The sequence below is a fragment of the Suncus etruscus genome, chromosome 10, assembly GCF_024139225.1.
Source record: "Suncus etruscus isolate mSunEtr1 chromosome 10, mSunEtr1.pri.cur, whole genome shotgun sequence".
NCBI lineage: Eukaryota > Metazoa > Chordata > Mammalia > Eulipotyphla > Soricidae > Suncus > Suncus etruscus.
The window spans coordinates 4,678,770-4,703,691 of record NC_064857.1 but is presented as its reverse complement, the minus strand read 5'-3'; the positions used below and the strand labels follow the sequence as shown (position 1 = coordinate 4,703,691).

The window sequence follows — 24,922 nt, the reverse complement described above, 5'->3', positions numbered from 1 at the left end:
ACAAAGTTTCTTTGTTTTCTAAAAAAAAATTGGTTTTGTATGAACACCAAAAAGTGTATGAGTTTTCCTTTTGGAATTTTGACTGTTGAGTTTTCATATCTATGAAAGATTTATTTATAAAACCAAAATTTACCTCAGATGATGCTGTTGACATTATCTGAGGATAAGCCATAATATATAATAAACTTCTTAAAAACCACTAATTATGATCAGGAGGAGATATTTAACATTTTAATTCTATTAAGACAAATAGTATAAATAAAAGGCATCCTTTCTCTAAATATTTAGTCTTCTAAAATTCAAGGGTAAGAATAATTACTATCTCCTAGTATTGTTTTGTATACAACTTGACATAAAACAAATTAATAGCAAGTCTAATCTAATTGCTAAAGACAGTCTGGGCTTTCTAATATTCTGATACTGGTAAAAACTCATTTATGAAGGATTTAGCACACTCTAGGCTTTTAAGCACTTTCATGTAGTATCTCATTAAATTTCAGTCATATGAGATTATCACCCCTCTTTATTTTTATTTAAGCACCATGATGACAAAATTGTTCATGGTTGAGTTTCAAAATCCTTTTAGTTTAAATAAAACCTACAATAAGATGGTCCTTTCCGGGGCCGGGCGGTGGCGCTGGAGGTAAGGTGCCTGCCTTGCCTGCGCTAGCCTAGGACGGACCGCGGTTCGATCCCCCGGCGTCCCATATGGTCCCCCAAGAAGCCAGGAGCAACTTCTGAGCGCATAGCCAGGAGTAACCCCTGAGCGTCACAGGGTGTGGCCCAAAAACCAAAAAAAAAAAAAAAAAAAAAAAAAAAAAAGATGGTCCTTTCCAAAACCACTTAACAGTAACAGTATTATTTAAAAATATATCAGAGGGGTACTTCAGATAAGCATTCTCTTAGACTGCTTATCTTAGAAGCATTATCTTAGTATGAATATCACTTATTCATTTCACAGAAACCAGCAATGATTTAATTCCCACAAAAATCTGGAGAAGTATTAGTAACCCATTTTATTGATGAGAAGAAAATAGGATCCAGACAGTTTAAAGACTTAGTCATAATCAGTCTATCAGTAATGAACCAAAGATGACTTTCCATTCACCTCTAAATAGAGTGCTCTTGCACTAAATTACTTTCCATGTAAAGGAACTTCCTGATTTTCAGAAAAGATAAAATATTTTGAAGCCCAAAGGATGTTTCTGGGATCCCATTTCAACTGTATATTATATTATATGGGGATCAAGAAAGATATGATGAGAATAAAGAAAGATAACACTGGATTTGGGAAGGAGGCAAACAACCAAAGAGTGGAGAAAAAAGGTGGGCTTGAATTGTGGTGGTAATCGTCTTCATTGATAAATGTTGTTTGTTCAACTCTTTCACTCCTATTCAGTTCTTATCTATCCCTCAGTTTAAGATGAAGTGAGTCTATTAAATAGATATTTTATAATAATAATATTAACCAGCCTTTAAAACATATTGAAACTGAATAAAACCCTCTATGACAGGTATATTTCATATATACAGCCAACAGAGAACCATAAATATCAGTGGCAGCTCTTTTGAATGCAATGGTTAGTTATGTCTCTTTTCAAGTTCAAATATATAGATGATTATATAGATATATATGATATAGCTATAAACATAGATGATATCAATAGGTATATATAAATATAGATATAAATATCTAAATCCAATTTAAGTCTGCCTATAATTTACTCTTGGTAAACTTGAGGCATTTGGAACAAGAAATTTTATCAATTTTGTTTTCTAAATAATTTATGCTACACAAGAATATATCTAATAAGTATGTCTGTGAGTAACACCAGATAGACCTTACCCTAATGGTAAGGTCATTTATCTGTAAACTAAATATTTGGAATCATACCTGAGTAATCTTTATGGGATGTGGATCTGTTGAGTTTTCTACAATAACCACTGGTGCTGGCTCCTTCCAAATATTCTCCAACACAATAATATCCACAGATGTGGTGTCACTGAAGGAATTTTCTTTCTGGTCTCCCATGTCCTTCACTAAGACTACCAGATTATAAGCAGGATTCTTACTGGGATCCAATTCCTGACATCCTATGGGAAGAGTTCAGGAAGAGAAAAGGAAATATCTTTGAAGGTGACACAAAATTTGATTTGTTTTCTGACACAGTCCTAGAGATAATCCCTTGACATACCTTCTTTAGTAAGTGAAATCTCCCCTGTTTTGTTGTCGATCTGAAAATACATGACTTCACCAACCTTGGGAAGCTGGAGAAGAATATGATAAAAAAGTTGGCCATTGGGAGTGGCTGGATCATCCAGATCGGTAGCATTGACAAACATGAAAGGTATTCCTGTTTAATAAAAACATGCCCAGAAAGAAATATTAATGCAATCTAAACCAACAATACTTTTATTTTATAAGAAAGAAATAAAATATGGAAGATGCCATAATTCATATCCAGATGAAAACAAACTTTTATTCTTTTCATTTTGCTTAAAAATATGGCCAGGCCTCTCAATAAAAGTCTCAAAGACTGCTTTCGGGTGTTATTTGTTAAAAAATACACATAAAATATTTAATCACTGTATAATATTATTTGAAGAAATTTAGCATAAAGGATGACCAAGTTGGGACATTGCTGTATTTCCAGATTGCACCTGTCTTCAACTTTTAAAATCCAACCCTTGTTGATTTTTTTAATTGTATTAAAGCAGGATCTTAGTTATCTATTGTAGTACTATTAGTACTAGTATATACCACAGAAATTAGCAAATATTATTAATCAAAACTTTCCCCCAGAGAGACAGTCACTAAACTTTGACCTGCATACCAGTGGATATGATCCACAAAACCAGAAATACTTTATAGTTGTTAACTATTCTTAAGAGAATGCTGGCACAAAAAAAGTTTGAGAACCACTTTTATAGAATAATCTATTGGTAAAGGGATAAATGTAAGACCTGGAAGCTTTTGTTAAGAAATTATTTTAGGGGCCGGAGAGATAGCACAGTGGTGTTTGCCTTGCAAACAGCCGATCCAGGACCTAAGGTGCTTAGTTCAAATCCCGGCGTCCCATATGGTCTTTGTTGCCTGCCAGGAGCTATTTCTGAGCAGATAGCTGGGAGTAACCCCTGAGCACTGCCGAGTGTGGCCCAAAAAACAAACAAACAAAAATATATATATATACTAAGGGAAAAAAGGGGGGGGGGGCAAAGAGATAGCACAGTGGTCGGGCGTTTGCCTTAGAGGCAATGGTCCCTTGAGCCTGCCAGGAGCATAGAGCCAGGAGTAACCCCTGAGCGCTGCAGGGTGTGACCCAAAAACCAAAAAGCAATATTTTAAGGGACCAGAGCGGTGGCACAAGTGGTAGGGCATTTGCCTTACACGTGGCTAACCTAGGATGGACTGCAGTTGATCCCCTTGCATCCCACATGCTCTTCCAAGCCAGGGGCTATTTCTGAGCACATAGCCAGGAGTAACCTCTGCACATCACCGGGTATGGCCCAAGAACCAAAAAAAAAAAAAATGAGAAAAGAAATCTTATTTAGATTGAGGGAATGAAGGAATTCTTCTTATATCAAGTTAATATTATGAACTTAAAACCATACTATTTTTAAAAACATTCTATTTCAGAAGTTTTGTTTAAGTGATTTTATGTCCCTTGTCTTCATTATTATAAATTTTGCTTCACACATATATTATTTTTTCTAATAATATCTTTTTTTAAGCACCATGATTACAAACATGCTTGAGGTTGAGTTTTAGTCATAAAGAGTACTCTCTCTTCATCAATGCAACCTTCTCGCACATGTATTCATTTTTGTGATTATAGAAGGTAAATAAATTGCTATTCAAATATGTACATTAGACAATTCTTCTCGGGTCATTTGAAATTGCATCACTGCTATGTCTTAAAAAAGAAAAACAATACGCACTAAGAGGATAAAAAAGAAGCATTCTATAGAAAAAAGAAATGAGCAAGGAATATAAACAAGCAAATTCTCAGTAATAAAAATAAACCACTGTGCTAGAAGAGACTACTGGTAGGAAGTAAAGAAGATTCTGGAAGATTTTTGTTATAGTTCATGAGTGTATTAACAACGTCAGAATCAGGAAATTGTCTAATAATGAAATTGTCCAATTAATAAAGCATAATGTAAATTTCCCTGAGTTACTGAAAGTGGGTAAAGATAGAGTAACAAGAAAATTAATGTTCACAAAGGGAAGCATTACAATGAGTCGATGGAGTAGCAGAGTCTGAGCAAGCGAAAGTATAATATTCATGTTTATTTTATTCATTGTATGTAACATTATGCTCCTTCATCTTCCCTAAGTCATTAGTAAAGTTAGCAGCAATCAAGGCAACACTATGCCAAAGGGACTTTTGTGAAAATGAAAGGTAGAAGTATGGTGAAGGGATAAATCAGATTTGGGAGTTGGAAGTAAGAGAATACAAAGAATTCAGAGCCATTGACAATCATGAGAATATAGTTCCTTAGGAGGAAATGGGAGAAGGAAGTCACTTTTCTAGAACATTCTTGGGGTAGTCTAGAGCTCTGAGATGTTCCATAGCTTATCCTAGAAAAGTGGTTCTCAGTTGATGATCTCCTCAAATGGGACTATTTGGCAATGTCTGATGACATTTTTGTTATTACAGCTTGTAGGAAGATTTTTTTTTTACAGCATTTTTATGCCAGTGGAAGTCAGGAGTGAATGATAAGTTCAAAAAGTTAATAGTTCCAAGGTTTAAGAAACCATGCTCTAGAGTAATGGGATGATAGAATTAAAAGAAAAAATCCCATTGAAATTTGAACGATGTGGGAAGTGCTTAATGCGTGATATAGTTGCAGTTTCTAGCTGTGAAATTATTCCTCTTCCACCACATATCCTTACATCTTTTCATAAATATTTCCAGGCTCCTCTCTATTACCTGGACGAGAATTCTGTCTTACTGTGCCTTCATACTGTGACTGAAGAAACTGAGGCCTGTTGTCATTGATGTCTTTCACTTCTATGGTGATGGCGACTGGACCCTCAACTGTAACTCCTTGATCATTAACAGCTGAGACCTGATAATGAAAGAAAAGGAAAAAAAACACTTTTATAAGTTGGGCTTTGCATTAACATCCGAACATCACATGAAATATATTTAAGTCCTAATAAGTCCAATTACCAGCTCATACATAAAAGTCACCCATAAGGGGCTGGAGAGGTGGCGCAAGGCATAAGGTGTCTGCCTTGCATATGCTAGCCTAGGATGGACAACAGTTTGATCCCCTGGCGTCCCATATGGTCCCGCAAGCCAGGAGCAATTTCTGAGTTCATAGACAGGAGTAACCCCTGAGTGTCACCGGGTGTGGCCCCAAAACCAAAAAAAAAGTCACCCATTAAAGTCCATTTTGATACTCGGTCAATTATAGATACTATCAAAGAAATATGAGGAGTTAAACTGAGTTTATTTGGGGCTGGAGTGGTAGCATATCAGAGAAGGTGTGTGCCTTACACACTGGTTTGATCCTGGCATTCCATGTTCTACAAGCCAGACAGAAGTGATTCCTGAGCACAGAAATAACCCCTAAGAACTGCCAATTGTGGTGCAAAAAACAAAAGTAAATCTTTTTGGAGATTTTTCTCAACAGTAAGGAATCCTTGACACTGAACATCAGTATTTTATTTTGGTGGGGGCTGTTGTATTACATAATTAAGGATGGTGCTGGATGGCGATGGATGGAGGCCTTTGTGCTTAGGCCCCAGCCACGTGGCTTCATCCCCCATCCAGCTGGCGGGTCCCAAGCCCAGGTGATCGGCGTAATCAAGACTCACTCACAGGCAGGCTTCAGGAAGCATTAACTTTATTCATGCCCTAGCCACCACATGTGTGTGGCCTACTCATAACCTTTCAAGCATACAGCCATTCTAGGCTTGCCCTGCGTCTTATCCTCTTTCAGCCATCTCCCTCAGAGCGCCCAGCAGGGCCAAAAGCCAAAAAGACCCTTCATCCCCTGGCTTCCGGGTTTATCTACCTATTCCAAGACCCCTCCCAGGAATGGGCCAGGCTTTGCAGGTAAGGTCACACCTATTATCTGGTTCCCAAGACCCCTCCCCAAAATGGGTGGGTCTCAGGTCGCTGCTACACGTAAATCCAGGGTGGAGTAACAGGGGCTACACTCAGCTGTGCTTAAGGCTTACTTCTAGCTGTGCATCCAGGGAAACTCCTGTAGGTACTTGGGGGAGCTTATGTGGTGCCAAGAATAAAGCCCAAGTCATTCGCGTGCAAGGCAAGCGCCCTATCCACTGAAGTATCATTCTGACCCATGAACATCATTCTCTTGAAATAGTTGGAGTCAGTTAAATAAGGATATATTGATCCTTCAAATAGAAGTATCATGTATTCTCAGATTAGCTAGTTAACGGTCATCTTCTAGTGTCCACTTCTACAGGTTACATAAAATATCATTCAGAAAGCTTTCATTTTGATCTCTTTTGTACCCACAACTAGCTGTCTACCATTTCTGAATATTCAGATCAGGGTCATGAAAATTAAGGGGGAAAAAAGATAATAATGGGGTTTCCTTAGTTAACTTGCAGGTGTTTTCGTTGGTTGGTTGGTTTTGGTTTGTTCGGGGCACTTCTGTTCCTTGCTAGAGATATTGTTTCCATCCCTGAGCTGACTTCCATTTGAATCAAGAGTCCATACAACAGTCAGGCAAATACTAGTGCAATATTAAAGAAGTTCTGAATTGGTTTTGATCCAGGTGCCTAGTACCCATATTTGAGTGAGTAATGGCTTCCGAAGAGTCCAAGGAAAGGGCATTATTGCCAGATCCCTCTTTATGCTATGAGGAAAAAAGACACAAGATTTGTAAGCATTGAATTAATGTCAGGAAATCAATTCACCTGTAGTATGTGTACAGCTCTTGTTTCTCTGTCCAGGGGTTTAGTGCAGTACAGAAGTCCATCTGATTGAATCTGAAATATTCCATCTGTATCCCCAGTTACTTTGAAATCCACAGCAGGATGATTGGCCTTAAACTGTAAAAAGAAAAGAAATCATATGAAAATCCATGTGGAATTTGAGGAAGTCACTAACTCCAGTTAATGTTTTTATTTGTCTGGTTACTTAATAAGAAATAATCAACTTTAAAGGGATACCATTAAAATAATCAAGTGGTAAGGCGTCTGCCTTGCACACGCGCTAGCCTAGGACCGACCACAATTCAATCCCCCCACGTCCCATATGGTCCCCCAAGCCAGGAGCAATTTCTGAGCGCATAGTCAGGAGTAACCCCTGAGCATCACCGGGTGTGGCCGAAAAACCAAAAAACAAACAAACAAACAAATAAATAAATAAATAAAGTCAACTTTAAAGAGATACCTTTAAAAGTCTATCATATTAGACTTAATATTTAAAGTTCAAAATATCTTGCAAAAATTTATGATAAAATTCAAAACAATGCTAAAAGTTCAAATTGTAGCTAGTCAAATGATATTTCCTGGATTCTAAGACTGAAAAGGGAAGCTTTAGTTTTATGCTAAAAACATATTTAGTTCTTCCCAAAATTCTGACAAGAACCAGGCCCACAAACACAGTCACCAGGCCAGCTCCATAGAGTAGCTCTTTTCTCAAAAGAGATGTACACCAAGCCATAAAAAGTTATAGGTACATCAGGGCCGGAGAGATAGCATGAAGGTAAACGTTTGCCTTGCATGCAGAAGGACGGTGGTTCGAATCCCGGCATCCCATATGGTCCCCCAAGCCTGCCAGGAGCAATTTCTGAGCATAGATTTCTGAGCGTGGAGCCAGGAGGAACCCCTGAGCGCTGCTGGGTTGCCACAGCATACATAAATTTTTAGGGGGAGCTCAGCCCACCAGATGTATCCTCAAATTTTCCTGGTGGGGAGAACTGAAATAACCCCACAAAAGGTTCGCTGTGGATGCTTTTCCCCTGTGTGGATGGTTGAGGAATTTCTGAAGAGATGCTTGGTATTACATTTTTGGTTATTATTTGGCTATCTCTCCTTTGTAAATCAGGCATAATTGTGGCCTCTATCAAATAATTTGGCTCAGAAATTCCAGCACCAAAGATTACTAAGAGAACCCCCTTTATAAAACCAATGTTTTTTTCTTTTTCAAATATGTCCTTGTAGCTGCAGTCTCTGGGTATCAAGGGTGAATGCAGATTCTGGGCTATTGACTCTCCTTTAGAAATAAGGAAACACATTTTAAGGGATTTGGCTTCTTCCTTTAATTGACCTCTTAAAACAATAGCGCTAGGGTCCGGAGAGATAGCATGGAGGGAAAGCGTTTGCCTTGCATGCAGATGGTCGGTGGTTCAAATCCCGGCATCCCATATGGTCCCCTGAGCTTGCCAGGAGCGATTTCTGAGCATAGAGCCAGGAGTGGCCCCTGAGTGCTGCCGGGTGTGACTCAAAAAACAAAAAATAAAAAAAATAAAAATAAATAAAAAATAAAAAAAAACAGGAGAGCCCAGGCTCAGAGAAGACCAAGTTCCTAGATATTTTCTACTTCCTAATAATCCCTGATTTTGCATTTGAAGTAAACTTGCTAAGAACTGCCTTGAGTTGTAACCTCCTTTGTGATTTAGAATTCTTACAGCCACACCTATAGTTTAAGTATGTTTACTGTTAAACTTTGCTTTGTGATTGTAATTATTCTTCTCTATACCTATGGCTGGTTTCACCCCTATAAATCCTCTTGCCTAAAGATTAAACTTGTTGCACTCCTGCCAGAAGATGTGTTGACCCCACATACTCTGTGTGTGGTTTCATTATTTCATATTTCATATTCGTCTGTTCATGTGCCCACTTTCCTTTTGTGAAGGATTTTGTCCCCACTAGAGAATGCTGAGACACAAGACGCCTGCAACACCGGGTGTGATTGAAAATCAACAACAACAAATTTATAGGTACACCAGGCACACAGCTGAAAGCTAACAAGGGAGGAGTGGGTAGACCAAGAGTCCACCCTGTCAAAGCCACACATGTTGCATCCATGACCCAGAATCACTACTTTGACTATGACCCTAACTCACCACTCCTCTACAATTTTCTAAGGGGACACTAGTCTGACCAAACTACATGCCTAAAATCTAAAAACTATTCAGAGAACAGATTTGCGCTATTCATAGTAGTAAGACTCTGGAAACAAGGTGAGTGTTTAAGAACAGATTATAAGAGAGCTAATGCAATATTTATATATAATATATGTAGCCATGTATTGTTTATGTTATATGACTTTAATTGTTGACAATATTCTTAAGTCAGGAACTGGTATATAACATTAAAGTTGGACTTTCATTTACAATGATAAAGTATGAAATTCAGTAATACTATATCCAAATTCTGACTTTTAAAATTTGTTTGGAGTTGAAATGAACCAGGGCCATCACTTTCTGCCCTATTCCCCTTGTCCCATGTGCTAAAGCCAAGTGTCATACTTTCATGTATGCAAATTTTCACTTCTTTATTATTGCTTTTCTCATTTCAAGATATCTTCATACATTACTTATTTTGCCTCTGGAAAACTGAGATCTCATTCTATAGATGGGTTTTCAGATCATATTTACACCTTTCTAAGGAAAACTCATGTTTATCTCCAGACTGCATGATCACTGCCTTCTGTACATCAACATCTAAGGTAACCTGTCCACAAATTTACTCAGAGAGTAGGAGGGAGGGGAACTGGTGACTTTGGTGATGTGAAGTGTTCCTGGCTGAAGGGCAGGCAGTATGCATTGTAAGACTGAAACTCAATTGTAAACAGCTTTGTAATCGTGGCATGGTGTTTAAATAAAAGAAAAAAAATAAAAATATAAACAAATTTAAATAAAACATTTTCAGGGGCCAGAGTAGTGGTACTAGAGGTAAGGTGTCAGCCTTGCAAGTAAGTCCTAGTCTAGGACAGGCTGTGGTTCAATCCCACAGCATCCCATATGGTCCCCCCCAAGCCAGGAGTGATTTCTGAGCATAGAGCCAGGAGTAACCCCTGAGTGTCAATGGGTGTGCCTAAATAAATAAATAAATAAATAAATAAATAAATAAATAAATAAATAAATAAAACGAAATAAACCATTTTCAGGGAAGAAAAAAAAAAGGTTTTTCTAGGATCTGGAGCAATAGCACAGTGCACGCTGCTGACCCAGGCCATATGGTCCCCTAAGCCAGGTGCATACCAGGAATAATAACTCCTGAGCGTCACTGGGTGTGGCCCAAAAACCAAATAAAAAGTTTTTTCTCTCTTCCTTTCTTCCTCTCTCTTTTATATAAACACACACACACACACACACACCACATCACTAGTTATCCAGTAAGGCAAGAGAGAGACTTAAGAATTATATAAAAACTTCTATTATCACCCCAACTTATAGGAAATCAATTCTAGTAAGTGTGCCTTCCTGCTGTTGCCTCTTACCTCCCACCCTCCCTCTATTTCCTTAAACCTGGACTCTTTCCTGCTGAACTATTAAAAATAGTCGTCCAAGATTGCAAGCATGGACTGGAAGGGGTAAAATTGAAGAGTTGGGGGCAATCTTGGACGACTATTTTTAATAGTTCAGCAGGAAATAGTAGAGTCCAGGTTTGAAGTGCCCACTATGTAGAAGGAGCTGGGCTGACTGGGGATATGGAGTGATCCTGATCCCTCCCTGTGCTCAGTAAACTCACAAAATAGTAAAAAGGAAAAACTACAAACAAGAAAACAGATATGGTCTGGAGAGATAATAGGTAGGACACTTAGCTTGCATGCAGCCAAGGCTGGTTTAATCCTTAGCACTCCAATAGTCTCCTGAGCCCTGTGAGGTGTGTTGCCTAAACACAGAGCCAGAAGTGAGCCCTAAATACCACCAGAGGTTACCCCCCTTCCCCAAATAAAAAAGACATGCAATAAAAGGTTCTAATTCCAGTGTCATGGAATGCAGAGGAAACAAAGTGTGAGAAAATGTGTAAAATTAAGAATAGCAGTGGATAATGAAAATGGTTTTTATCTACTTTGTAAATTATACATTCCAAGATACAAATTAAAGCAGGCCCTCAGAACATTAGAGGAAGTGTACATTTAACAAAGTAGTCCTTATGTTCCATGGAAGATGGTGTCACAGTTGATGGTAAGTCCCATTCAGCTTCTGTGGAGCTCAGTCAAAGACTGGCTCAAAAAGGCCTGATCTTTTCTCCTGTGGTAGTCTATGGGGGAACCATCTGAGATTGGAGTGCAGGGATCAGATATCTGCTAGCACATACTCTACTTTTATTGCATGTCTTTTTTATTTGGGGAAGGGGGGTAACCTCTGGTGGTATTTAGGGCTCACTTCTGGCTCTGTGTTTAGGCAACACACCTCACAGGGCTCAGGAGACTATTGGAGTGCTAAGGATTAAACCAGCCTTGGCTGCATGCAAGCTAAGTGTCCTACCTATTATCTCTCCAGACCATATCTGTTTTCTTGTTTGTAGTTTTTCCTTTTTACTATTTTGTGAGTTTACTGAGCACAGGGAGGGATCAGGATCACTCCATATCCCCAGTCAGCCCAGCTCCTTCTACATAGTGGGCACTTCAAACCTTGTTTAAAAGGGAAATGTATGTGTGTCTAACCCAGTCATGAACAGAAATACACAAATGGAAAGAATCAAACTATAAGAGACCAAATGAGTGATTACTGAAAGAAAAGGCAAAGAGAGAGTCGGTGATTTAGGTTAAAGGGGACAACTGGATAGTGACATATGCAATTGGACTCAAAGTGGAGAACTGAGCGAAGTGCATACAAATATTGATTTATTATGAAGTGCACTTGAAACCCATGTTACTTAAATTAGTTCAATAAAGTCTTTTTAAATGTATGAAAACCTAAACTGGCTGTTTCATGGCATGTGTAAGAAAGAACTAGATGTGGTATCTTTTAGATATTCTTTTTTTTTGGGGGGGGGGCACACCCGGCAGTGCTCAGGGGTTACTCCTGGCTGTCTGCTTAGAAATAGCTCCTGGCAGGCACGGGGGACCATATAGGACACCGGGATTCGAACCAACCACCTTAGGTCCTGGATCGGCTGCTTGCAAGGCAAACACCGCTGTGCTATATCTCCGGGCCCCAGATATTCTTAATCTTGCTTAATTCTTAATAATTAATAATTATCTTAATAATTAAGATAATTCTTAATCTTAATCTTGCTTCTCTTTGCTTTTTATCTCCAGCGAGTAGCCAAATAAATCTTTCCTAATTTAAAATTTGATGCAGACCTGTTGCTTTTGAGAGAAAAACCTAAGAATCCTAGGAGGCAGGGCCCTCCTGTCTCTGAAAACTTCTCTCCCCCACCCTTTTTCTCTGGAGCTCTGCTCCCCCCGTCACCCTGGCGTTATGCCAGTCCTGAACCAGACCCCTTGGCCTTCCTCAGCACAAGCCCTGTCAAAGTGCCTATGCAGGAACAGTCTCTCGTTTCCTCATCAAGGAATTCCTGTCCAGTGTCCAAAGCACTTGCTATTCTTTTAATGATGACTTAAGACTGATAAATCATAACTTCTTTTCCCACACCTACCCCATAATATTTGTCAGCTCATACTAAAACCTCTGCCTTGTTCCAGGGCCAAATGAGAGATACAGCACCTTTCAGCTTTCAGTACCTACCTCCTCTGGAGTTCAAACACCAAACTCTTAGCAGCTAATGGGAAGCATCTGACCCAGGAAGGAGTTGAGAAACACTCCTTTAAGTCCTCTGCCTCATGTTTGTTGTAGAAGGGATCATGGGCACCCCCAGAATTTCATCAAAGCATCCTCCACCACACTGACCTAATGAGCATCTTAAGGATTGCCGGTAAATGAAATGTTGTGCTTTCCTTCATCCCCATTACATTTCATTTTATTTAAACAGATACTGAATCTTAATTTTAATTTATAATACAGTTTAAATTACAGTTATGTTATTTCATAGCTAAGTTTTAGGCCTACAATGTCCCATCACCAGTCCCACCAAGAGAGCCAACTTCCCTTCACCCATGTTCCAGTTTCCTTGCCATCCATTCTACTCCCAACCCCAACCTGCCATTTTGAAAGAGACATTTTTTAATTTTTCTGTTAAGGTTTGGAACTCCTACTTTTCTTGTTGACTCTTCAGTGTGTATATATAGATATACCACCACCCCTTTACACCACATTTGAACCTGAGGTCTTTGACCATCCCCCTAACATTTCTAAACTGATTTTAGTCCTTTATCATGGAAGTCTCTTGCTAAATACCAATCTTCCACCCAGGACTTTGAACAGATACATAACAAAATGAGACAACTGTATTCTAGCATGCCTTGGAGACCCAGTGGTGAGAACCCAACGGTGGGCTCAGAGAAGGCATTGAGGAAGTGTTTGATCAGACAGAGAGCATATCTCAGCAACTCTCCAGAGAATCTTCCTTGGATAGCTTAAATGGAAAATTCCTAGAATAGAAAGACCTGTGGTCAGATATTATAACATAAGAAACAAGAGACTGGTTCCCTCCTAGTGTAAGGAATGGAGGACCCCATAGACAGAATACTGTGTATACTGGGATGTAAGCCATACTCAACTGAATAAGTCCCAGTAAGTTGTTAGGTAAGTAATATTTACAATGGTAAGGACACCCATAGTTTCTGATATTTTTATTGATATCATGTCTTTGTTTTATATCCTCCTATACAATAGATAAAGGAATGAGAATCCATTGTGAGTGCCTGGAGAATCATGATGCTGTCATTACCTGGAATATGATTTGATTTGCTTCTTGGCCTTCGGAGATTTGAAATGTCATTGGTTTCAGAGGACCACTAAATTTTCCAATTTGACCATATCCAGTTGTCTGTTGAAAAGAAAAAAAAGAGTGAAAATTAGCATCACCATCCAGTGCAAATGTATGTGTGTCACTTGATGTTAAGACTTCTAGGACTGATATGTTAAAAAAAAAGAATCTTAACTTAAAACAATGTGAAATTTAATTAAAACAGGTACAAAGGGGTCTACTTTTAGTTGAGGCTCTCCTATGTCAAGATGGCTTACTAATAGTCTTGCATTGCTTTTCTCATTTAACCATTTAAGCAGTCTCCTACAGGGAGGCTCTTATTTCCCAGGTTACAAATGAGACTCAGTAAGGGTTGAAGAAATGGTGCATGGCCGACCCACTTTGTTCCCTGTCATCTCATATGATCCCCAAACATCACCAGAAGTAAACTCCTGAGTACAAAGCCAGGAGTAACCCTTGAGCACTGCCAGATGTGCCCCTCCTAAATAACCCTCCCCCCAAAATAAAGCTTTGCAAATCAAACTATTTATTGAAGTATAAACCATAAGTGGTTAACGTAGCTGACTTCCCCATATTTCCACTTTGTCTTCTAAATTCTACATTTCCCACCAACTTTTCATCTTCCTCCACTACTATAAGTGTATACATACATTCATCAGAGCCACTTGAAGAACAAATGTATCTATAAGAAAATAAACTAACTGTAAATGTGTTTTACTATGTGTTTTACAAAATTTAGTCAAATTTATATAAATATTTAAACCATAACATTTTTAAAGGGGAAATCATTGTTTTATTCACTTTTGGTTTAGGGGCTGCAGTCAGGGTTTATTCCTGACTGGATCACTCCTTGTGGAATTTAGGATACCAGGAATCAAACGCAGGTCTACTCTGTGCAAGGATCCTGAACTCTCTAGTTCCTAAACTGAAGCTTTAAGAAAAGCTTGGGCAAGAGAGATAACAATGAGAGCTTATGTGTGCAAAAGATATGCAAGAAGCATATTTTTGATTCCTGGTCCTCGAAGTACTGTCAGGAGTGATCCTTAAGTACAGAGCCAGGAGTTGTCCCTGAGCACTGTAGGGTGTGGCTCAACAACTAAAAAAGGTTAAATAAATAAAGCCTGACTTTCTAACATTTGATAAGAAATTTCTACACATGTTAGAAAGAAATAAAAGGGAATTTTTATTTTAACTTTAAATAGTAAATCCAAGTCCATTCTAAAATCCAAAGACACTTAAGCAACCTTTTAGCTATCCAATCTAGGATGGAAACTGAGCAGTAAGAAGAGCTTGTACTTACTAAATTTTCATATGCAAAGCTCTATCCTAAACACAGTTAATTATGACAAAAAGCCTATAGAACTAAATATTGTTGCTTAACAGCATTTTTTACAGGAGATGAAAGTAATGCAGAAAGATTAAGTGATTTGCTAGATAACAGAAGAAAGCAGGATTGAAATCAGAACTCCTGAAACTATCCTCCTCAGTTAGCCTCCAACACGCAAAACAAAAAATGGCCAAAGCTGACAGAAAAGGCAATATGAAGAGACTATTCAATTCAGAGAAGCATTCAAAAAAAGGGCAGCCTTGCCAAGCTTTCATCTTTAACCAGAACTGTACCTCTAAATGAAAATGTGAGGCAGAACTGTGGCATGAAGAGAGAGATAAACAACCACAAATTTAGACACAGAGGGGGTCTCTCTGGCACCAGGTATTCACTACCCTTCTCCTTTCTCCCCTCCTTCCAAAATGATTCCTCAGGTAATCTTCTTGTGGTGAAAATGAGGTGGACTGGTTAAATTAGTAGTATGGTACATTATATACTCAGGGAAAATGGCAGAGAGACAGTAGCAGCAGTAGGGTAGCAGCACAGAGGACCCTGAAGAGGCCTATAGAGCCATTTGTGCTGGAGCTAAATGAGTATAAGATTTCCCAAAGCCCTGAGCCAAGCAACAGCACCAGACACTGGGAAAAGGAGCAAAGGCAGAAAACTTATTCGATTATCAAGCACTGAGGAAGATCACTGGGGAAAAATGGCAGCACATCAGCCTTAGAGAACAGAGGCTAAGTTGGAAGCAATGACTGTATCCGGCGTGTTCCTAGAGACAGCGTGCGTGTTGTCCTGAATTGATTCTGAGGCAAAGCAGGATTGTGGAATTGTGAAAAGTGGCAAAGACCCATCAGCATGGCTGAGCTATGGTTACCAAAGCAGAGCTAAGGGAAGGATGAGAAGGCAGACTGCCATTTGAGGGTGCCATTAAGGCATACCAGTAGTGGTACAACTAGGCTACTAATATTGGAGTTGGGCCAGGAGACAGAGCTGCCATTGCTAGGAGGAGTGCTGACCTACTGACTCCTAAAGCCAAACTCTGAGCAGCAAGTAGGAACACAGACATTAGCCCTGAGGAGTAAGATAGGGCTAAGCCGGACAGAAGGGCCCATGGCAACATGACTGTGAGACAGCCAACCAGGACAGGGAGGCTGCAGGTAGGCCTATTTGCTTCTCAGCCTCACATTGCTCCTAGGCAAGCACTAACACCATAAAAAATAAAATAATAATAATAATTTTTTAAAAACACCATACACTTCAAAGATCACAGTGAGAAGATAGGGCGGAACTCCATCAAATATAGTGACTGAAGTGGGAGTTCCAATGACTCCACCAATGTCAGGCACCTATATAACCTCGCTGAAAGGCCTTTAGACGGAAATGTGGGTGATGTCCAAAGAACTCAAAGAAACCACAGAACCAGCAAAACGAACAGCAAAAAAGGCTCAAGAAGAAATGAGAGTAGAAATAAGAAAATTTCAAACAGAAATAATAGGTCTGAAAAACCTGTTTGGTGAGGTGAAAAACTCACTGGAAAGCCTCACCAGCAGAGCTAATAGCTGCAGAGGACAGAATCAGTGAGATAGAAGATGAGCGACATTACACATCATATAACAGAAGAAAATGGCTTAAAACAAATGACCAGAAGATGGAAATAAATCTTAAAATAGGTGAACAGACAATAATAGACCTTAGGGATAAGTTCAACAAACAGCATAAGAATCAATGGGGTCCCAGAGAGGCAGGAAGAAAACCGCAATGAAGAAGCAACAGTCAAAGACATAATTAAGGAGAAGTTTCCAGAGTGCTTGCAGCCACATCCTGGATGCCAGAATAGTACCAGCTGAAAGAGTCCCAAATAAAAGCACCCCAAAGTATATCCTAGTCATAATGATGAAAACCTCAGATAGGGATAGAATACTGAAAGCAGCAATATAAAAGAGGGATATTACATACAAAGAAGCTGCCTTAAGATTTACAGCAGATTTATCACAAGCAACTCTCCAGGCCCTAAGAGAGTGGTGGGATATAGTGAAAATACTCAATGAAATAAATACTCAACAAAAATACTTGACTCATTAAGACTTTCATTCAGGTTTGAAGGAAGGATACACCACTTCACAGAAAAACAACAGTTCAGGAACTTTACAGACTCAAAGCCAACCTTAAAATAACAACCTTAAGGTAGACAGGTCTCACAAACACACAAAACTTTTACAAAAATATAGCACAAAATCCCATGATAATATTCTCTCTCAATGCTAATGGACTAAATGCACCATTTAAGAGACACAGAGTGGGGCCCGGAGAGATAGCACAGCAGCATTTGCCTTGCAAGCAGCCGATCCAGGACCTAAGGTTGTTGGTTCAAATCCCAGTGTGCCATACATTCCCCGTGCCTGCCAGGAGCTATTTCTGAGCAGACAGCCAGGAGTAAACCCTGAGCACCACTGGGTGTGGCCCAAAACACAAAGAAAAAAATTTTAAAAAAGAGACACAGAGTGGCATCCAACATGTTGCTGCATGCAAGAAAAACATTTGAGTATTCAGAGCAAACAGACTCAAAGTCAATGGTTGGAGAACAATCCTTCAAGAAAACAACTCCCGGGCTCCCTGTGTGTGACACCAGGCGGGGAAAATCCGCGAAAGTACACCAGCCCAGTGGGGCTCAGCTGTGAAAGACTGTGAGTGTGACCTGTCTATGTCTGTCTACTGTCCTCTTGCGTGAAACTCTTGCGAGTGGGGCAAAAAGAGCCTCCAGAAACCTCGCTCGCCCAGACGCCATTTTCAGGGAGGGACTTCAGAGCATAAAAACCGGCTATCCTTTGCAAAAGCTGGCTCCCTGTGTGTGACACCAGGCGGGGAAAATCCGCGAAAGTACACCGGCCCAGTGGGGCTCAGCTGTGAAAGACTGTGAGTGTGACCTGTCTATGTCTGTCTACTGTCCTCTTGCGTGAAACTCTTGCGAGTGGGGCAAAAAGAGCCTCCAGAAACCTCGCTCGCCCAGACGCCATTTTCAGGGAGGGACTTCAGAGCATAAAAACCGGCTATCCTTTGCAAAAGCTGGCTCCCTGTGTGTGACACCAGGCGGGGAAAATCCGCGAAAGTACACCGGCCCAGTGGGGCTCAGCTGTGAAAGACTGTGAGTGTGACCTGTCTATGTCTGTCTACTGTCCTCTTGCGTGAAACTCTTGCGAGTGGAGCAAAAAGAGGCTCAGAGGAGCACGGCCGCTCCGCTTCGCTACGCGGCCGTGCACTCTTTCTAAGGAAAGAACTCCATTGAAGGAAAAATCACACTAAGAACGGCGCTATATCACAGAAGCAAACATTTCTCTCTGGACTGTCTTCTCTGTTACATGCTCGGGCCTAAGATTTGACCCAGTGTGAGGCTTCATCCACGGAGGACTCCCCTCCCTTAGAGGCAAGTCAGCCCATCCAGAAAGGGAGGAGCCAGAGGAGTGTGCTGCCTACATCATATAGACAATGAATACCACTACAACACGTAGAAAAACCCACAATACAAATGTGACAATGGGGAAACAGCGCAGGCCAGCATCAGACATAGAGAATGAAGATGACAATTCTGAGGACCAGATAATGACTGAACAACTAATCAACCTCTCAGATAAGGACTTTAGATTAGCAATATGGAAGGTGCTCAACAGACTCCAAGAAACCATGGATCGAGTTGAACAGAACACTAATAAGAACCAAGAAAATATGAAGGCAGAAATGACAAAACTCCAAACTGAAATAACATGTCAACTAACAGGCCTGAAAAACTCAGTAAACGAAGTGAATGACAAAATGGATAAGCTCTGGGACAGGGTATCAGAAGCTGAGAATAGACTTGGTGCTGTGGAAGATGAGATACATAACAATTCCATACAGCAGGAGAGATTGGACAAAAAACTTAAAGCAAATGAGCAGACAATGGAAAAATTAGTCAAAGAATGGGAACAGACGAAAATAGAAGTCTATGATAAGATCAACAGAAACAACTTAAGAATCATTGGAGTCCCAGAGACCCAGGAAGAAAATTTCCAGGAAGAATCAATGGTCAAGAACATCATTAAAGAGAAACTTCCAGAGCTAAAGAATATATGTGATCAAATCCTGCATGCCCGAAGAGTACCAACCAAAAGAGACCCCAGAAAAACCACCCCAAGACACATCCTAGTCACAATGACAAATCCCACAGATAGAGACAGAATTCTGAAAACAGCAAGATCAAAAGGGGAAATCATGTTTAAGCAAGCTTCCCTGAGATTTACAGCAGACCTGTCACCAGAAACGCTCAATGCCAGAAAGCAGTGGTGGGATATTGTGACAAGACTGAATGAAATGAATGCTTCACCCAGAATACTATACCCAGCAAAACTCACTTTCCGGTTTGATGGAAGAATACATGGTTTCACAGACAAAAAACAGCTCAGAAACTTCACAGACACAAAACCAGACTTAAGAGAAAAACTGAAAGACCTAATCTAAGACAAGACTACCCAAAAAACACACCAAATTTTGAAATAAAGATGGCGTTAAATCCCAGGACAATTCTTTCTCTCAACGTCAATGGACTAAATGCACCAGTTAAGAGACACAGAGTGGCTAAATGGATCAAAAAACTCAATCCAACCTTCTGCTGCCTACAAGAAACTCACCTGAATAGTCAGAACAAACATAGACTCAAAATAAAAGGCTGGAGAAAAGTTATCCAAGCAAACAACACCCATAAAAAAGCTGGAGTGGCCATACTAATATCAGATAATGCAAACTTTATACTCAGGAAGGTTGTAAGGGACAAAGATGGACATTTTATATTAATCAAGGGGTACGTAGAGCAGGAAGAATTCACTCTCCTAAACATATATGCACCGAATGAGGGGCCAGCAAAATATTTAATACAACTGCTGACAAATCTGAAAAATAATATCAACAACAACACAATAATTGTGGGGGACCTAAACACGGCTTTGTCAACACTGGACAGGTCAACCAGACTGAAACCCAACAAGAATATACTAGACCTGAGGAGAGAAATGGAAGAAAGAGGCCTAGTGGATATATATAGGACACTCCATCCCCAGAAACCTGGATACACATTCTTCTCCAATGTACATGGGACATTCTCCAGGATAGACTACATGCTGGCACATAAAACATACCTCCATAAGATCAAGAGGATAGAAATTTTGCAGATTACCTTCGCTGACCACAAGGCTCTGAAATTATTTGTGAACTCCAAAGGGACTCAGAAGAAACACTTTAACACCTGGAAGTTAAACAGCCTCATGCTCAATAACCAGTGGGTCCGAGATGAAATCAAGGAGGAATTAAAAAGGTTCCTGGAAACAAATGACAATAAAGACACAAACGCTCAGAACTTATGGGACACAGCAAAAGCAGTACTGAGAGGAAAATTTATAGCTTTGCAAGCACACATCAGGAAGGAAGAAGGAGCTTACCTGAGTAGCTTAATGACACAGCTAATAGAACTAGAAAATGCTCAACAAAAGGACCCAAGAACAGGAAGACAGAAGGAAATAACAAAGCTGAGAGCAGAAATCAACGAAGTGGAAACTCAAAAAACAATCCGAAAGATCAACGAAAGCAGAAGTTGGTTCTTTGAAAAAATAAACAAGATTGATAGACCACTGGCAAACCTAACAAAGAAAGAGAGAGAGAGAAACTTGATAACTCGTATCAGGAATGAAAAAGGAGAGATCACTACTGATATGACAGAGATTCAAAGGGTAATCAGAAACTACTTTGAAAAACTCTACGCCACTAAAAATGAGAACCTGGAAGAAATGGATAAATTCTTGGACTCATAATCTTCCACGGTTGAAGGAAGAGGATGTAGCATATCTAAACACCCCCATCACCATTGATGAAATTAAAACAGTAATCAAATGTCTGCCGAAAAACAAAAGCCCAGGTCCAGATGGATTCACTAATGAATTCTATCAAACTTTCCAAGAGGAACTACTGCCAATCTTGGCAAGACTCTTTCATGAAATTGAACAAACAGAAACACTTCCAAATAGCTTTTATGAAGCCAACATCACCTTGATACCTAAACCAGACAGAGACGCTACCAAAAAAGAAAATTACAGACCAATATCACTGATGAATGCAGATGCAAAGATCCTCAACAAAATCCTGGCAAATAGGATTCAATGCCTCATTAAGAAGATCATCCACTACGATCAAGTAGGTTTCATCCCAGGAATGCAAGGCTGGTTTAACATCCGTAAATCTATCAACATAATACACAACATCAATAACAAGAAAAATAAAAACCACATGATCATATCAATAGATGCAGAGAAAGCATTTGATAAGGTCCAACACCCATTCTTGATCAAAACTCTCAGGAAGATGGGAATGGAGGGTACCTTTCTCAATATAGTGAAGGCCATCTACCACAAGCCAGTGGCAAATATTATCCTCAATGGAGAAAAACTGAAAGCCTTCCCTCTAAATTCTGGCACAAGACAAGGCTGTCCTCTCTCACCACTCCTATTCAACATAGCACTGGAAGTACTTGCTATAGCGATTAGGCAAGAAAAGGATATCAAGGGAATCCAGATAGGAAAGGAAGAAGTCAAGCTCTCACTGTTTGCAGATGACATGATACTCTACTTAGAAAACCCTAAAGACTCTATCAAAAAGCTTCTAGAAACAATAGACTCATATAGCAAGGTGGCAGGCTACAAAATTAACACACAAAAATCAATGGCCTTTCTATACACCAACAGTAATAAAGAAGAAATGGACATTAAGAAAACAACCCCATTCACAATAGTACCACACAAACTCAAATATCTTGGAATCAACTTGACTAAATATGTGAAGGACCTATACAAAGAAAACTATAAAACTCTGCTCCAAGAAATAAGAGAGGACACACGGAAATGGAAACACATACCCTGCTCATGGATTGGCAGGATTAACATCATCAAAATGTCAATACTCCCCAAGGCATTATACAGATTTAATGCCATCCCTCTAAAGATACCCATGACATTCTTCAAAGAAGTGGATCAGACACTTTTGAAATTCATTTGGAACAATAAACACCCTCGAATAGCTAAAGCAATCATTGGGAAAAAGAATATGGGAGGAATTACTTTTCCCAACTTTAAACTGTACTACAAAGCAACAGTTATCAAAACAGCATGGTATTGGAATAAGGATAGGTCCTCAGATCTGTGGAATAGGCTTGAATACTCAGAAAATGTTCCCCAGAGATACAACCATCTAATTTTTGATAAAGGAGCAGGAAATCCTAAATGGAGCAGGGAAAGCCTCTTCAACAAGTGGTGTTGGCACAATTGGATAGCCACTTGCAAAAAATTAAACTTAGACCCCCAGCTAACATCATGTACAAAGGTAAAATCCAAATGGATTAAAGACCTCGATATCAGCCCCAAAACCATAAGATATATAGAACAGCACATAGGCAAAACACTCCAGGACATTACAGGCATCTTCAAGGAGGAAACTGCACTCTCCAAGCAAGTGAAAGCAGAGATTAACAGATGGGAATATATTAAGCTGAGAAGCTTCTGCACCTCAAAGGAAATAGTGCCCAGGATACAAGAGCCACCCACTGAGTGGGAGAAACTATTCACCCAATACCCATCAGATAAGGGGCTAATCTCCAAAATATACAAGGCACTGACAGAACTTTACAAAAAAAAAAACATCTAACCCCATCAAAAAATGGGGAGAAGAAATGAACAGACACTTTGACAAAGAAGAAATACGCATGGCCAAAAGACACATGAAAAAATGTTCCACATCACTAATCATCAGGGAGATGCAAATCAAAACAACGATGAGATACCACCTCACACCCCAGAGAATGGCACACATCACAAAGAATGAGAATAAACAGTGTTGGCGGGGATGTGGAGAGAAAGGAACTCTTATCCACTGCTGGTGGGAATGCTGTCTAGTTCAACCTTTATGGAAAGCGATATGGAGATTCCTCCAAAAACTGGAAATCGAGCTCCCATACGATCCAGCTATACCACTCCTAGGAATATACCCTAGGAACACAAAAATACAATACAAAAACCCCTTCCTTACACCTATATTCATTGCAGCTCTATTTACCATAGCAAGACTCTGGAAACAACCAAGATGCCCTTCAACAGACGAATGGCTAAAGAAACTGTGGTACATATACACAATGGAATATTATGCAGCTGTCAGGAGAGATGAAGTCATGAAATTTTCCTATACATGGATGTACATGGAATCTATTATGCTGAGTGAAATAAGTCAGAGAGAGAGAGAAAAACGCAGAATGGTCTCACTCATCTATGGGTTTTAAGAAAAATGAAAGACACCCTTGTAATAATAATTTTCAGACACAAAAGAGAAAAGAGCTGGAAGTTCCAGCTCACCTCAGGAAGCTCACCACAAAGAGTGATGAGTTTAGTTAGAGAAATAACTACATTTTGAACTGTCCTAATATTGAGAATGTATGAGGGAAATGTAGAGCCTGTTTAGGGTACAGGCGGGGGTTGGGTGGGGAGGAGGGTGATTTGGGACTTGGGTGATGGGAATGTTGCACTGGTGATGGGTGGTGTTCCTTTTATGACTGAAACCCAAACACAATCATGTATGTAATCAAGGTGTTTAAATAAAAAAAATTAAAAAAAAAAAAAAAAAAAAAGAAAACAACTCCCTTAAAAAGACTGAAGTGGCCACACAAAAATCAGACAACATAGACTTCAGACTTAAAAGGGTTATTAGAGGGACTGGAGTGATAGCACAGTGGTAGGGCATTTGCCTTGCACGTGGCTGATCCAGGATGGAACTGGTTTGATCCCAGCATCCCATATGGTCCCTCTAGCCAGGAACAATTTCTGAGCACATAGCCCAGGCATAACTCCTGAGCATCATCAGGTGTGGCCCAAAACCAAAAACAAATTATTAGAGACAGAAAGGTCATTTCTTAATAATCAAGGGATATATACAAGAGGAAAAATCACATTCATAAACATATATGCACCTGAGGGGCCAGCAAAAAGACTTAAAACAATATCTAATAGATCTGAAGAAAGACATCAATAGCAACACAACAGTTGTTAGGATCTTCAACATCTCTTTGTCACCTCTTGATAGATTAACCAGGATAAAACTCATCAAGAATAAACTGGTTTTGAAGAAAGAAATGGAAAAGAATGTATATATATAATATATATATATATATTAGTGATATATAGAGTTTTCTATCCCCAGAAAGCTGACTCTTCATTCTTCTCCAATGCGTATGGGACATTCTCCAAGATAGTTCACATGCTGGGTCATAAAATATACCTCCATAAAATCAAGGAGACAGAAATTGTATCAACAATACTCTCGGACCATGATGCACTGAAAATAGAAATGAAGTACAAAAAAACAGGGAGAAACAACTTTAACACCAGGAAATTTGAACAGCTGATTACTGAACAACGAATGGGTCAAAGACAAAGTCAAAGAGGAAATCAAAATATTCCTGGAAACAAATGAGAATGGATATACTAATTGTCGAACTTGAGGGACACAGCAAAAGCAGTATTAAGAGGAAAATTTAGGGGCCAGAGAGAAAGCATAAGGTGCAAAGAGAAATATGTAGGCAGAGCACTCCATAACATCAAGACTAAAGTCTTCTTCAGTGATGAAACACCACTGGCCAAGAAAGTGAGAGCAAAGATAAACAAATGGGACTACATTAAACTGAAAAATTTCTGTACCTCAAAAGAAACTATGACTAGGACACAAAGACTACTCACAGAAAGGAGAAACTATTCACC

The 24,922-nt window shown here is 39.5% G+C and overlaps 1 protein-coding gene across 1 annotated transcript in view; it reads right to left on the bottom strand.

Moving 5' to 3' along the window:
- Nucleotides 1-24,922, bottom strand: part of CDH17 (cadherin 17) — a 96,837-nt gene that overhangs the window by 32,520 nt on the left and 39,395 nt on the right. The window contains exons 3-7 of the mRNA XM_049782414.1: nt 13,739-13,837; nt 6,902-7,036; nt 4,935-5,073; nt 2,196-2,354; nt 1,895-2,094 (exon numbers count right to left, since the gene is read on the bottom strand). Coding sequence (XP_049638371.1) covers nt 1,895-2,094; nt 2,196-2,354; nt 4,935-5,073; nt 6,902-7,036; nt 13,739-13,837 — 732 coding nt within the window. The remainder of the gene's footprint in view (nt 1-1,894; nt 2,095-2,195; nt 2,355-4,934; nt 5,074-6,901; nt 7,037-13,738; nt 13,838-24,922) is intronic.